Below are 15,415 nucleotides of genomic sequence, written 5' to 3'. Positions count from 1 at the left end.
GCAGGTAGTTTGCCCCCGGTGATGCGTTGTGCAGACCTCACTACCCTCTGGAGAGCCTTACGGTTGAGGGCAGTGCAGTTGCCATACCAGGCGGTGATACAGCCCGCCAGGATGCTCTCGATTGTGCATCTGTAGAAGTTTGTGAGTGCTTTTGGTGACAAGCCAAATTTCTTCAGCCTCCTGAGGTTGAAGAGGCGCTGCTGCACCTTCCTCACGATGCTGTCTGTGTGAGTGGACCAATTCAGTTTGTCTGTGATGTGTATGCCGAGGAACTTAAAACTTGCTACCCTCTCCACTACTGTTCCATCGATGTGGATGGGGGGTGTTCCCTCTGCTGTTTCCTGAAGTCCACAATCATCTCCTTAGTTTTGTTGACGTTGAGTGTGAGGTTATTTTCCTGACACCACACTCCGAGGGCCCTCACCTCCTCCCTGTAGGCCGTCTCGTCGTTGTTGGTAATCAAGCCTACCACTGTTGTGTCGTCCGCAAACTTGATGATTGAGTTGGAGGCGTGCATGGCCACGCAGTCGTGGGTGAACAGGGAGTACAGGAGAGGGCTCATCTCAATTGGGTTGCGGTTGGGTGATTGTGGAGGCCAGGTCATCTGATGCAGCTCTCCATCACTCTCCTTCTTGGTTGAATAGCCCTTACATAGCCTGAAGGTGTGTTGGGTGATTGTCCTGTTGAAAAACAAATGGTAGTGGGACTAAGCACAAACCAGATGGGATGGCGTATTGCTGCAGAATGCTGTGGCAGCCATGCTGGTTAAGTGTGCCTTGAATTCAAAATAAATCACTGACAGTGTCAACAGCAAAGCAACCCCACACCATCACAACTCCTCCGTGCATCACGGTGGGGACCACACATGCGGAGATCATCCGTTCACCTACTTTGCATCTCACAAAGACACGGGTTGGAACTAAAAATCTCAAATTTGGACCAAAAGGACAGATTTCCACCGGTCTAATGTCCATTGCTCGTGTTTCTTGGCCCAATAAAGTATCTTCTTATTGGTGTCCTTTAGTAGTGGTTTCTTTGCAGCAATTTCACCATGATGGCCTGATTCACACAGTTTCCTCTGAACAGTTGGTGTTGATGTGTCTGTTACTTGAACTCTGTGAAGCATTTGGGCTGCAATCTGAGGTACAGTTAACAGTCATGAACGTATCCTCTGCAGCAGAGATAACTCTGGGTCTCCCTGTCCTGTGGCGGTCCTCATGAGAGCCAGTTTCATCATAGCGTTTGATGGTTTTTGCTTCCTGCAAGCACTTGAAGAATCTTTCAAAGTTCCGGAAATTTTCCGCATTGTCTGACCTTCATGTCTTAAAGTAATGATGGACTGTAGTTTCTCTTTGCTTATTTGAGCTGTTCTTGCCATAATATGGACTTGGTTTAGGGCCATCTTCTGTACACCACCCCTGCATTGTCACAACACAACTGATTGGCTCAAACGCATTAAGTCAAGAAAATCCACAAATTAACTTTTAACAAGGCACACCTGTTAATTTAAATGCATTCCAGGTGACTAACTCATGAAGCTGGTTGAGAGAATGTCAAGAGTATGCAAAGCTATCATCAAGGCAAAGGGTGGCGAAACAATATATTTAGATTTGTTTAACACTTTTTTGGTTACTACATGATTCCATGTGTTATTTCCTAGTTAAGTCTTCACTATTAATTCTACAATGTAGAAAATAGTAAAATATTGAAAAACCCTGGAATGAGTAGATGTCCAAACGATGGACTGGTACTGTACATATGCCTAGTTTCCTGAAACTGGTCACATGTCTCAAGTCCCGACTTCACAGGTGAGCAAACTTTAACTCTTTTTTTATTTTTTTTATTTTACCAAAATGCATTTTTTGGTGGAAATGTGAACTTTCATGTGCCTTAATTACAAACCTGTATGAAAACTGTAAATACGAATAAAATTGTTAAATTACGAGCCTTGTTGGTTAAGCCACAGAAACAGACAGCAACCTTCCCACTAATGAATGGGCTGGATAATGAGTGGGCTGGACAAGCCGAGGAGAGAGGATTGGTTCGCCATATAGAATGCTTCAGTCTATTTGAGCTGGTCAGTCTGATGGTAATCCTGTCAAACGCTGCTTTAAAAAAAAAACGTATCGCGTAGTGGAGCTGCATAAGCGTTTCTCTTCACTTTCTGGAGGACCGAGTTTCGAATTCAGTGGAATTAGATTTATGATAGCTAAAGAGATGTTGTACTAATGTTAGCTGGCTGGCTCCCTAGCTTAAGTTGTGTGTACTATTCGTATCCCAGAACCATTTGCTTTGCTAGTTAGAGCCCAATGTTAGCTAGCTAGCATTGAATCTGGCCACATAACTTCCGGCGCCGACAGAGATGGCCGCCTCGCTTCGCGTTCCTAGGAAACTATGCAGTTTTTTGTTTTTTTACGTGTTATTTCTTACACTAGTACCCCAGGTCATCTTAGGTTTCTTTACATACAGCCGAGAAGAACTACTGAATATAAGATCAGCGTCAACTCACCATCAGTACGACCAAGAATATGTTTTTCGCGATGCGGATCCTGTGTTCTGCCTTACAACCAGTGTAACCGAGTGGATCACATGCAGCGACCAAAAAAAAAAAAAAACGACTCAGAAAAAGAGGGAAACGAAGTGGTCTTCTGGTCAGACTCCGGAGACGGGCACACCGTGCACCACTCCCTAGCATTCTTCTTGCCAATGTCCAGTCTCTTGACAACAAGGTTGATGAAATCCGAGCAAGGGTAGCATTCCAGAGGGACATCAGAGACTGTAACGTTCTCTGCTTCACGGAAACATGGCTAACTGGAGAGACGCAATCTGAAGCGGTGCAGCCAGCGGGTTTCTCCACGCATCGCGCCGACAGAAACAAACATCTTTCTGGTAAGAAGACGGGCGGGGGCGTATGCCTTATGGCCAACGTGACATGGTGTGATGAAAGAAACATACAGGAACTCAAATCCTTCTGTTCACCTGATTTAGAATTCCTCACAATCAAATGTAGACCGCATTATCTACCAAGAGAATTCTCTTCGATTATAATCACAGCCGTATATATCCCCCCAAGCAGACACATCGATGGCTCTGAACGAACTTTATCTAACTCTCTGCAAACTGGAAACGATTTATCCGGAGGCTGCATTCATTGTAGCTGGGGATTTTAACAAGGCTAATCTGAAAACAAGACTCCCTAAATTTTATCAGCATATCGATTGCGCAACCAGGGGTGGAAAGACCCTGGATCATTGTTACTCTAACTTCCGCGACGCATATAAGGCCCTGCCCCGCCCCCTTTCGGAAAAGCTGACCACGACTCCATTTTGTTGATCCCTGCCTACAGACAGAAACTAAAACAAGAAGCTCCCACGCTGAGGTCTGTCCAACGCTGGTCCGACCAAGCTGACTCCACACTCCAAGACTGCTTCCATCACGTGGACTGGGAGATGTTTCGTATTGCGTCAGACAACAACATTGACGAATACGCTGATACGGTGTGCGAGTTCATTAGAACGTGCGTTGAAGATGTCGTTCCCATAGCAACGATTAAAACATTCCCTAACCAGAAACCGTGGATTGATGGCAGCATTCGTGTGAAACTGAAGGCACGAACCACTGCTTTTAATCAGGGCAAGGTGTCTGGTAACATGACTGAATACAAACAGTGCAGCTATTCCCTCCGCAAGGCTATCAAACAAGCTAAGCGCCAGTACAGAGACAAAGTAGAATCTCAATTCAACGGCTCAGACACAAGAGGCATGTGGCAGGGTCTACAGTCAATCACGGACTACAGGAAGAAACCCAGCCCAGTCACGGACCAGGATGTCTTGCTCCCAGGCAGACTAAATAACTTTTTGCCCGCTTTGAGGACAATACAGTGCCACTGACACGGCCTGCAACGGAAACATGCGGTCTCTCCTTCACTGCAGCCGAAGTGAGTAAGACATTTAAACGTGTTAACCCTCGCAAGGCTGCAGGCCCAGACGGCATCCCCAGCCGCGCCCTCAGAGCATGCGCAGACCAGCTGGCCGGTGTGTTTACGGACATATTCAATCAATCCCTATACCAGTCTGCTGTTCCCACATGCTTCAAGAGGGCCACCATTGTTCCTGTTCCCAAGAAAGCTAAGGTAACTGAGCTAAACGACTACCGCCCGTAGCACTCACATCCGTCATCATGAAGTGCTTTGAGAGACTAGTCAAGGACCATATCACCTCCACCCTACCTGACACCCTTGACCCACTCCAATTTGCTTACCGCCCAAATAGGTCCACAGACGATGCAATCTCAACCACACTGCACACTGCCCTAACCCATCTGGACAAGAGGAATACCTATGTGAGAATGCTGTTCATCGACTACAGCTCGGCATTCAACACCATAGTACCCTCCAAGCTCGTCATCAAGCTCGAGACCCTGGGTCTCGACCCCGCCCTGTGCAACTGGGTACTGGACTTCCTGACGGGCCGCCCCCAGGTGGTGAGGGTAGGCAACAACATCTCCTCCCCGCTGATCCTCAACACTGGGGCCCCACAAGGGTGCGTTCTGAGCCCTCTCCTGTACTCCTGTTCACCCACGACTGCGTGGCCATGCACGCCTCCAACTCAATCATCAAGTTTGCGGACGACACAACAGTGGTAGGCTTGATTACCAACAACGACGAGACGGCCTACAGGGAGGAGGTGAGGGCCCTCGGAGTGTGGTGTCAGGAAAATAACCTCACACTCAACGTCAACAAAACTAAGGAGATGATTGTGGACTTCAGGAAACAGCAGAGGGAACACCCCCATCCACATCGATGGAACAGTAGTGGAGAGGGTAGCAAGTTTTAAGTTCCTCGGCATACACATCACAGACAAACTGAATTGGTCCACTCACACAGACAGCATCGTGAGGAAGGCGCAGCAGCGCCTCTTCAACCTCAGGAGGCTGAAGAAATTCGGCTTGTCACCAAAAGCACTCACAAACTTCTACAGATGCACAATCGAGAGCATCCTGGCGGGCTGTATCACCGCCTGGTATGGCAACTGCACCGCCCTCAACCGTAAGGCTCTCCAGAGGGTAGTGAGGTCTGCACAACGCATCACCGGGGGCAAACTACCTGCCCTCCAGGACACCTACACCACCCGATGCTACAGGAAGGCCATAAAGATCATCAAGGACATCAACCACCCGAGCCACTGCCTGTTCACCCCGCTGCCATCCAGAAGGCGAGGTCAGTACAGGTGCATCAAAGCTGGGACCGAGAGACTGAAAAACAGCTTCTATCTCAAGGCCATCAGACTGTTAAACAGCCACCACTAACATTGAGTGGCTACTGCCAACACACTGTCAATGACACTGACTCTACTCCAGCCACTTTAATCATGGGAATCGATGGGAAATGATGTAAATATATCACTAGCCACTTTAAACAATGCTACCTTATATAATGTTACTTACCCTACATTGTTCATCTCATATGCATACGTTGATACTGTACTCTATATCATCGACTGCATCCTTATGTAATACATGTATCACTAGCCACTTTAACTATGCCACTTGGTTTACATACTTATCTCATATGTATATACTGTACTCGATATCATCTACTGTATCTTGCCTATGCTGCTCTGTACCATCACTCATTCATATATCCTTATGTACATATTCTTTATCCCCTTACACTGTGTATAAGACAGTAGTTTTTTTTGGAATTGTTAGTTAGATTACTTGCTTTTTATTACTGCATTGTCGGAACTAGAAGCACAAGCATTTCGCTACACTCGCATTAACATCTGCTAACCATGTGTATGTGACAAATAAAATTTGATTTGATTTGATTTGGTTGGTTAGCTCCCAGCAGATTCATGCAGGGTAGTAAGGACATGATTTGGCACTGTGTTCATTGTTGTTCTTGTTAACCTAGCTAGCTAGCAAGCTAGATACATGTCTTAAGCTAAAGTGTACAACACCCGTTGAATATGGCCGGTGTCAGTAAACTTCAGCAAAAAAGCTAAATGAAATTGTTGCCAGCAGAGCTCGTTAGACTGTTGTCATGTTATCCAGGAGGTAAACAAATCATCGGCCAGAGCATCAAGTGCGTGCTCTGAACGCACCGAGAGCTAAACGAGATGGGTGGCGCAAAAGCTTAAGACAGTGTGAACGATGTTGAATGGGAGTAGACAAAGAGCTCTTCACCAGAATCTGTCGTTCTGCCCCTGAACAGGCAGTTAACCCACTGTTCCTAGGCCGTCATTGAAAATAAGAATTTGTTCTTAACTGATCTTGCCTAGTTAAATAAAGGTAAAATATATATATTTTTTTTAAATAACAAAACATTCAAAGGTCATTTTCTCAAAAGTGAGTTTATCATCAACTTTCAAAGCAGAATTACTTTGGAGCACTTAGAGTACAATAGGCTGAGAGAGGCTGGACTGAGGGCTTGTAGGCCTGTTGTAAGGCAGGTCCTCACCAGACATCACCGGCAACAAAGTCGCCTATGGGCACAAACCCACCTCAAAACTGCCGTGTACAATATACCATTTTGTGGCTCTGAGTCTCTACTTTTATCCAATGTAAAAAGCACTATTTCAAATTTTGTTACATAAGACCAAATCCGGGTGGTAAGTCACATTTACATACATAAACTCAGCAACAACAAAAACATTTCCCTTTTTCAGGACCCGGTCTTTCAAAGATAATTTGTAGAAATCGAAATAACTTCACAGATCTTCATTGTAAAGGGTTTGAACACTGTTTCCCATGCTTGTTCAATGTACCATAAACAATTAATGAACATGCACCTGTGGAACGGTTAAGACACTAACAGTTTGCAGACGGTAGGCAATTAAGGTCACAGTTATGAAAACTTAGGACACTAAAGAGGCCTTTCTACTGACTCTGAAAAACAACAAAAATGCGTGAACGTGCCTTAGGCATGCTGCAAGGAGGCATGAGGACTGCAGATGTGACCAGGGCAATAAATTGCAATGTCCGTACTGTGAGACGCCTAAGACAGCACTACAGGGAGACAGGACGGACAGCTGATCGTCCTCGCAGTGGCAGACCACGTGTAACAACACCTGCACAGGATCGGTGCATCCGAACATCACACCTGTGGGACAGGTACAGGATGGCAACAAACAACTGCCTGAGTTATACCAGGAACGCGCAATCCCTCCATCAGTGCTCAGACTGTCCACAATAGGCTGAGAGAGGCTGGACTGAGGGCTTGTAGGCCTGTTGAAAGAAAGGTCCTCACCAGACTTCACCGGCAACAACGCCGCCTATGGGCACAAACCCACCGTCACTGGACCATACAGGACTGGCAAAAAGTGCTCTTCACTGACGAGTCGCAGTTTTGTCTCACCAGGGCTGATGGTCGGATTCGCTTATATCATCGAAGGAATGAGCGTTACACCGAGGCCTGTACTCTGGAGTGAGATCTTTTTGAAGGTGGAGGGTCCGTCATGGTTTGGGGCGGTGTGTCACAGCATCATCGAACTGCACTTGTTGTCATTGCAGGCAATGTCAATGCTCATCTCATCCTGACATGACCCTCCAGCATGACAATGCCACTAGCCATACTGCTCGTTCTGTGCATGATTTCCTGCAAGACAGGAATGTCAGTGTTCTGCCATGGCCAGCGAAGAGCCGGGAACTCAATCCCATTGAGCATGTCGGGGATCTGTTGGATCGGAGGGAGAGGGCTAGGGCCATTCCCCCCAGAAATGTCCAGGAACTTGCAGGTGCCTTGATGGAAGAGGGGGTAACATTTCATAGCAAGAACTGGCAAATCTGGTACAGCCCATGAGGAGGAGATGCACTGCAGTACTTAATGCAGCAGGTGGCCACACCAGATACTGACTGTTACTTTTGCTACCCCCCCCTTTGTTCAGGGACACATTATTCCATTTCTGTTAGTCACATATCTGTGGAACTTGTTCAGTTTATGTCTCAGTTGTTGAATATTATGTTCATACAAATATTTATACATGTTAAGTTGACAGTTTCTTTTTTTGCTGAGTTTACATACATATATACACACACACACAACCATTCAAAAGTTTGGGGTCACTTAGAAATGTCCTTGTTTTTTAAAGAAAAGCACATTTTTTGTCCATTAAAATAACATCAAATTGATCAGAAATACAGTTTAGACATTGTTAATGTTGTAAATGACTATCCTAGCTGGAAACAGCAGATTTTTTATGGAATACCTACGTACAGATGCCCATTATCAACAACCATCACTTGTGTGTTCCAATGTGTTAGCTAATCCAAGTTTATAATTTTAAAAGGCTAATTGATCATTAGAAAACATTAGTGTCTAGTTTGAGAAACAGACACCTCAAGTCCTCAAAGGGTAGCTTCATTAAATAGTACCTGCAAAACACTAGTCAACATCAACAGTGAAGAGGCGACTCCGAGATGCTGGCCATCTAGGCAGAGTTGCAAAGAAAAGCCATATATCAGACTGGTCAATAAAAATAAAATGTTAAGATTGGCAAAATAACACTGACACTGGACAGAGGAACTCTGCCTAGAAGGCCAGCATCCTAGAGTCGCATCTTCACTGTTGACTTTGAGACTGGTGTTTTGCGGGTACCATTTAATGAAGCTGACAGTTGACGACTTGAGCCATCGGTTTCTCAAACTAGACTCTAATGTACTTGTCCTCTTGCTCAGTTGTGCACCAGTTGGTACGCCTATGTAGATATTCCATTAAAAAACAATTCTGCCGTTTCCAGCTACAATAGTCATTTACAACAATAACGTCTACACTGTATTTCTGATCAATTTGATGTTATTTTAAATGGACAAAAAAATTAGCTTTTCTTTCAAACAAGGACATTTCTAAGTGACCCCAAACTTTTGAATGGTAGTGTTTTCTTCTTGTATTATAGACTAGGGTGGGATAATGTGGTATAGTGTAATGTAGTGTATAGATTAGACAAGGATGTCTTACCTGCTGGAACTGAATGTGCAGTTTCTGGCTCTGCTCAGTCATCTCCAAGAACTCCCTCATGACCTCATCCTTCTCTTTGCGAGACTGCTGCAGATTGGCTGTGAGTTGGGTGATGATGCCGTCTCGCTGCTTTAAGGCAGCCTTGAAGTCCTGCAGCTGGAGGAGAAAAAGAAGTGCAGTGTGTATACCTTGCATAATAAACATCAGTGATTCACAAGACACACTTTAGTACGACAAAGAAAACAGTACACGGGCTGGACTTGATAAAGACAAAATGTGGTCTCAAAAACAGAAGTAGCTAGTTGTGATATTTAAGGGTAGAGGTGATTTATTTTATTTGACCTTTAACTAGGCAAGTCAGTTAAGAACAAATTCTTATTTTCAATGACGGCCTAGGAAGTGGGTTAACTGCCTGTTCAGGGGCAGAACGACAGATTTGTACCTTGTCAGCTCGGGGATTTGAACTTGCAATGCTCTAACCACTAGGCTACCCTAGCACCCCATTTAAAGGAGTATGGATGGTAATACAACCACCAATCAATGTTTTTAAACCAAACAAGAAAAGGGATGCATTCCACTGAAAAGGGAAATACCAAGAATAGTTTATATGTACTTGTTCCGTGTGTTTGACAATTCACTTGATCTTCACAGAAATCTCATATATTTAAGTAGTAATCTGAATATCAGTATATAAATGCTTAGAAATAGGTTCCTTGACAGATAAGAACGAAAATAAGTAGGCCTAAACTACAAAACTATACAAATGATTGAAATAGAGAACCACAGAAGTGAAAAAAGGAAATATTAATCATAACATTAATTTTTAACAGTGACTCCTGCTGGGTAGCAAAATTATTATCAATATGAGAGCTGCACCCTCAAATGAAGGTCAGCCCCTTAGTGTGGGCTCAGCAAGGCCAACCCCTTATGCAATCTGGTTGATGAATTAAGACTCAAACACACACTACAACAAATGTTAATGTTTCATGAGCAGTTGCAGATGACAGGTGAAGCAGGTTATCTACTACTTTCTAACTACCAATCTTAATTCCTTCATACATACACAGAGCGCATATTACCTGTTGTACCCCCTCTGAGCCAAAAGCCACTCTAAATTCCTCCAGCTCTCGGCTCAGCTCCTCTACCGCCAGAGTCTTGGCAGCCAGCTCTTCCTCCATGACCTGTACACTTCCACCCCTCGCCTCCTGCTGATCAGAGCCCACTTCCTCCTGTCGTGGGGGGGGGAGAAGTGGCTAGATTAGCAATTACCTAACACAGAATGGAGGGAAATGGTAGCTAGCTTAGCATTTAGCTAACCTACAAAACCACCACTGAAGCAATTAGTTAGCATCCAAGGCCGTCACAGAACTGAGGGGAATGGTAGAAATGAACTAGCCAACATCCAAAACTGCCAAAGACCTGGCAGCCATTAAAGAGCACGGTGCTGATAATGGTGCCCTCTTTCGCTTTACCTCTGTACTTCACTACTCTTAGCTTAATCCGTCACACTCTCTGCATTTTTCTACCTCGCTCTCTCTTCTTTTCCTCCTCAGAATGATTTTACTTCTTTACTCTCAAGCAGAAACGGTCAATCACTGCATTTGTTGTCACTCAGACTCTGTCCCCTCCTTCTCCCTTTTCTCTCTCCCTCCATCCCTCCCTCTTCCTGCAAATGGCAGGATTACCCGTGTGCCTTGGCAAATGAACAGCTCTTGCATCCCTGTCCAACACCCTCTTCTCTAGCCACTTCACCATTCCATCCTCCAATCCCTCTTTCTACTTCTCTTCCTCCCTCTGTTTTCCTCTTTCTGGTCTGACTTCCAGAGTAATTTACACATCTGAAATGTCAAGCAGCCCCCATTCCATACTCCCCATCTCTGCTGTTAAAATGGGGTGTAAAAGTTAAATATGACGGCAGCAGCCCACGGACAATGCTGCACTGTAGTCCCTGGCCTTGAATCAAAACCACTTCACAAGCGCACACTGAGGATTCCAGGAGTAGAGAATAAAAAGCAACTTGGTTAGTGAGTTAGTCGGAGGACAATCTCAGGGTTAGGTCGTCAGAATGCAGTGTGGAGACAGAGCAAAAGTGTTACAGTAAAAAAGACAGTAGCTGGTTGCCTATTTAATTGTTGTACTGTACCCAGATAAACTCCTTGTAAGTCTCCATTGGGTTCTCGGTCATCTCAAGGCAGCCATTCACCTGTTAATTCACAATACTGTTTGGTAAAGCAGGGAGATTTCATGGTTCAGCTTCCCACTGTTCACTGGTGTACAGAGCACAGAGTGAAGGATATAATTCAATTTAGAATTTCGGTTCTGTCGTCCATGTCAGGCTTTAAAGTAATGACTGTCGCCTTCTCCAAACCGTTAAACTCAGTGTCACAGCAAAGCTTTTAATGGCGGCTCTGTAGAAGAGGGGAGGGGGTGAGGTGCGACGGGACTACTTTGACTTGTCAAGTTCAGATAAATGCCAGACGGGGACTTGTGGAGCTGAGTGTCTGGCAACAAGCTAGCCCAAGTCGCATTGTCTGTTCCAAAAGGCAACCTGGGAAAAGGCAGGCCTGTCCAAGGACCTAAGCCCCAAACCGTAACACTAATCCTAGCAAAGGACCTTATTAACAGATCTAAGATCAGCTTACCCTCTGTCAAATCTGAACCTTAAATGATTTCCCCTAGTGGTTAAGGTGAGATAACAAGACATTTTGCAATTTGGGTGAACTATCCCTTCAAGTACTGTGTATTAACTCCATTTAAAAGTGTTCTCTGGTGTAAACTACGACGAAGTTAACTCACCTCGGAGGAGTAGTCTTCGGCTGTGGTGGACACTTCACTATCTGGCTGAAATAGGAAACAAGAAGAGGATTCATCAGACCCTGCATGGGGAGGACCATAATAGGCCCCATAATAGTAACCAGTACAAGTGGCCCACACAAACAAGCAGAGGGAATGGGGCCTCACGAGAGGTGCAGCGGTCTAAATGCTAGAGGCGTCACTACAGATCCGGGTTCGATCCGGGCTGTGTCAAAGCCAGCCGTGACCGGGAGACCCACGAGGTGGCTCACAATTGGCCCAGCATCGTACGGGTCAGGGGAGGGTTTAGACAGCCGGGATGTCCTTGTCCCATCGCACACTTGCCTCCTTTTCAATGGAATAATGGCCATGATCATTAGAGCCTATTCTAGAGGGGCTAATTTCAAGATTAAAAGTTGGAACACCATGGTGCAAGACGAGGAGAAATTAAATGAGAGATTTTATTGTCCGAGTTTATGGAGCAGTAGGCCGATAGTTCCTGTGGCGGGCCGGGCGCATGCACGCTGACACGGTCACCAGTTGGACGGTGTTTCCTCGGACACATTGGTGCAGCTGGCTTCCGGGTTAAGCGAGCAGTGTGTCAAAAAGCAGTGCGGCTTGGCAGGGTGTGTTTCACAGGACGCATGTCTCAACCGTCGCCTCTCCTGAGTCCCTACAGGAGTTGCAGTGATGGGACAAGACTAACTACCAATTGGATATCACGAAATTCGGGAGAAAAAGGGGCAAAAAAATGAATACGTTTTTAAATATAATTTTAAAAACAAGCATAGGGAAAAACAAAGCTTCAAAGTGCATTAAAACTGATGGGCCATAACATGAGTATGCCGTTTTAGCTAAAACAAGCCCATCCTAGGTCAATATTGAGTGTACAGTTAGAATTCTGCTGTTCATGATATGACAAGGCTATTGTCCTCTCATTTCCGATTAGCCTTTGTGCAGCCAGTTCTGGTCAGTTTCGGGAGAAGAATGGGTTAATTATGGCGATGTCAAATGCTTTCAACCCGGTTTGACCTACATTCATTGGGGCATTTTGGAAGCATGGGGTGCCACATTCAATAACTGGGTGCAACCTACTTTTATAAGACAGCTTCTTTTCAATGGAATTATGGTTAGCACTCGCACAGATCTCGGTGAACCAGTCTGCCTATACAAGTGGCTTGGAGGGGAACACTTTGAAGCTGGTGTTTCCACAGCAACCCCTCTCTCTGCAAGGGAAGTTGTATGGCTACTTAGAATGTCTCCGTGTTCATTCAATGGTGCACCCAGGGCCAATTACACCCTTTGTCTTGGAAATGAAAACCCATTGTTTAGAGAACAAACAGACTAAAAACAAAATGGTTTAACTAAATGTTTGAACCATTTATCAGTCTCATTATTACAAATATGGATTCAGATAAGTCTGAACTCAAAGGCATGAGTCTAAACTCATGAGCATCTTGGACCTACGAAAATGTTATCATTAATGACAGAAGTGGAAATTCATGACAAACAGGTGTTGCTCAAAATGTCTGCATGCCTATAGAAATACAGTAGGAGAAAGTGCTGAGCTATACCTCAAGAATACCGACCACCAAAAGAAAAAAGACAGGAAGCAGTCACTCTATTCAATCACCTCCGGGCCCATTTTGTGCTGCAAGGCCACAAAGCTCTCCAACCAAAGAATGAGGCGGCTTAAACAGTTTAAAGGCAATTCTGTTGCCACGGCAACCCATCATTTCCTAGTCACATTCGGGTGGCAAGGAGAGAAGAAATACTGTGTGGTTTTTCAGCAACAGAGGGAATGAAAACTAATGCGGTTCGTGACACAAGTAGTACAAAGGAACAGAAGGGAGGGAGAAAAGAGAGGAGTTTGCATTGTTCGGTGTAGGTGCAGAGTTGGGGGTGGCATGTTGCATACAGCCTGGTTGATGCTTGTGAATGTGCTCAAGGTTGTGAGGGGCTTGCCGATTGTCTGTGAAACAGAAATGATTTCACATTGATGATGTAACGGCGAGCTATATTAAAAATGACAGGATAAGACGGTCATTTGAACGAGGGAGAGAATCATTGAGCAAGCTTGCAATGAAGCTTTATAAAGAACTGTCTGAAGAGATAGGAAAAGAAGTCTGAACAAAATTTTCACCAAATCCTTACTTATCTTTTTGGTTATTATTTTGCTCATTATCTAACCAAAGTTGAAAGAATACTCCAACCCAACCCTCTAGCACAATAACAATATTCACAAAAAGAAAAGAAATGCAGTTCGCCAGCTGTAACTCAGGTGTTAAATTCAGCAAATCAAGAGGTAACACAGCACTAACAAGGACACTTATTAGCTGCTCCACTGTTCATCCCTTTAACCCAGAGTTTCCCAAACTCGGTCCTAGGGACCCCACGGGGTGCACGTTTTGTTTTTTGCCCTAGCACTATACAGCTGATTCAAATAATCAACCTTTGATCATTTGAATCAGCTGTGTAGTGTTAGGGCAAAAATCAAAAGGGTCACCGCTTAGGGCCCTGAGGAAAGAGTTTGGGAAACGCTGCTTCAATATTGCGCCTTTGAAAATCGGCACTCATGTAAGTCGCTCATAGCAACGCATAGATTGATTCCAGAGACTGTTATCTGAGACTTGAGACACTGCTCATTCTGCTCGAACGGATTCAGACGATGTCTTTTATGCAACAAAATGTGAATCCCTTATCAGGCAGTGAATATGCGTGATTACCAAAACCTTTTTCATGTCATGTTTGGACAGCATTTTATTATCCAATGTTCTATTCAACATTTCACATGTACATCTTAGTCATTTAGCAGATACTCTATCCAGAGAAACTTACAGTAGTGAGTGCATAAATTATCATACTTTTTCAAGCCAAGCAATTAAAATGTACCAATGCTTTAGAAGTAAAGAGCACATTTAGTGTTAATTCATATTTGTGATTCAAGTTACCATGATCTTTCCCTAGATGATCAGTATGGACAATACAGGAAGCCACATAAATATAGGCTACTGCTGCTTACAATGTATTCCTACACACATTAGACTACTTCAACATAGCATCAGCAAAAAAAGAACCTAGAACTAAAATACATGATCCATCTAATCTAAGTCTTGATGAGTGGTTGATTAGCTCAATCAGTTCACCCTTGTGATAAATTCAGCACAGAAGACCAATATCATTTTAATAAACTGTAATTTCAGGGCCAGGAGAAGTAGCAGTTCTCATCCCTTTTCACACTACTGAGCCAAGCCAGTTTCTTCTCTAGTCTTTTCAACGCAGACTCTCCAAATCAAGCAAGGCTGCACGCTAGGAGAAGCTCAATTCAAATGGTAAATCAATGGTTAGGGATGGTAGAGAAGTTTTTGGCCTTACCTCTATGGTGTACGTCTGGTCGTGTTTGACCGTCTCACCACTGTGCAGGGTCCTGGTGAAGGTAAACTCTGTGGTAGGGGGGTCCAGTTCTCCTCTTCTTCCTACCTCCCCCCCATTCCCCTCCCCCACTGACTGATCTAACTCCTGCTCGGCCTCCCCTCTCGCCGGTCCATCCCCACCCGGGTTGTCGTCTGTTTCTCTCCTCTTTTTCTTCTTCTGCTGCTTCTTCTGTCTGTCGGCATGAGCTTTCCTCTGCCGGTACTCAGCCAACTGGGGTCACACGGAGAGGAA

General features: G+C 44.7%; 1 protein-coding gene across 5 annotated transcripts in view; it reads right to left on the bottom strand.

Moving 5' to 3' along the window:
* LOC112229706 (A-kinase anchor protein 9) overlaps window positions 1-15,415 on the bottom strand; it is a 133,562-nt gene that overhangs the window by 98,856 nt on the left and 19,291 nt on the right. For 4 of the 5 annotated variants that reach the window (XM_042310054.1, XM_042310056.1, XM_024395693.2 and 1 more), the window contains exons 2-6: window positions 15,125-15,394; window positions 11,753-11,797; window positions 11,100-11,159; window positions 10,036-10,185; window positions 8,957-9,112 (exon numbers count right to left, since the gene is read on the bottom strand). In XM_042310054.1, coding sequence (XP_042165988.1) covers window positions 8,957-9,112; window positions 10,036-10,185; window positions 11,100-11,159; window positions 11,753-11,797; window positions 15,125-15,394 — 681 coding nt within the window. The remainder of the gene's footprint in view (window positions 1-8,956; window positions 9,113-10,035; window positions 10,186-11,099; window positions 11,160-11,752; window positions 11,798-15,124; window positions 15,395-15,415) is intronic. The other variant, XM_042310057.1, reaches the window with a different exon arrangement.

This window comes from Oncorhynchus tshawytscha, linkage group LG31 (assembly GCF_018296145.1).
Source record: "Oncorhynchus tshawytscha isolate Ot180627B linkage group LG31, Otsh_v2.0, whole genome shotgun sequence".
NCBI lineage: Eukaryota > Metazoa > Chordata > Actinopteri > Salmoniformes > Salmonidae > Oncorhynchus > Oncorhynchus tshawytscha.
Note: the sequence above shows the minus strand (reverse complement) of the source record. Positions and strands in the feature narration are given on the sequence as shown.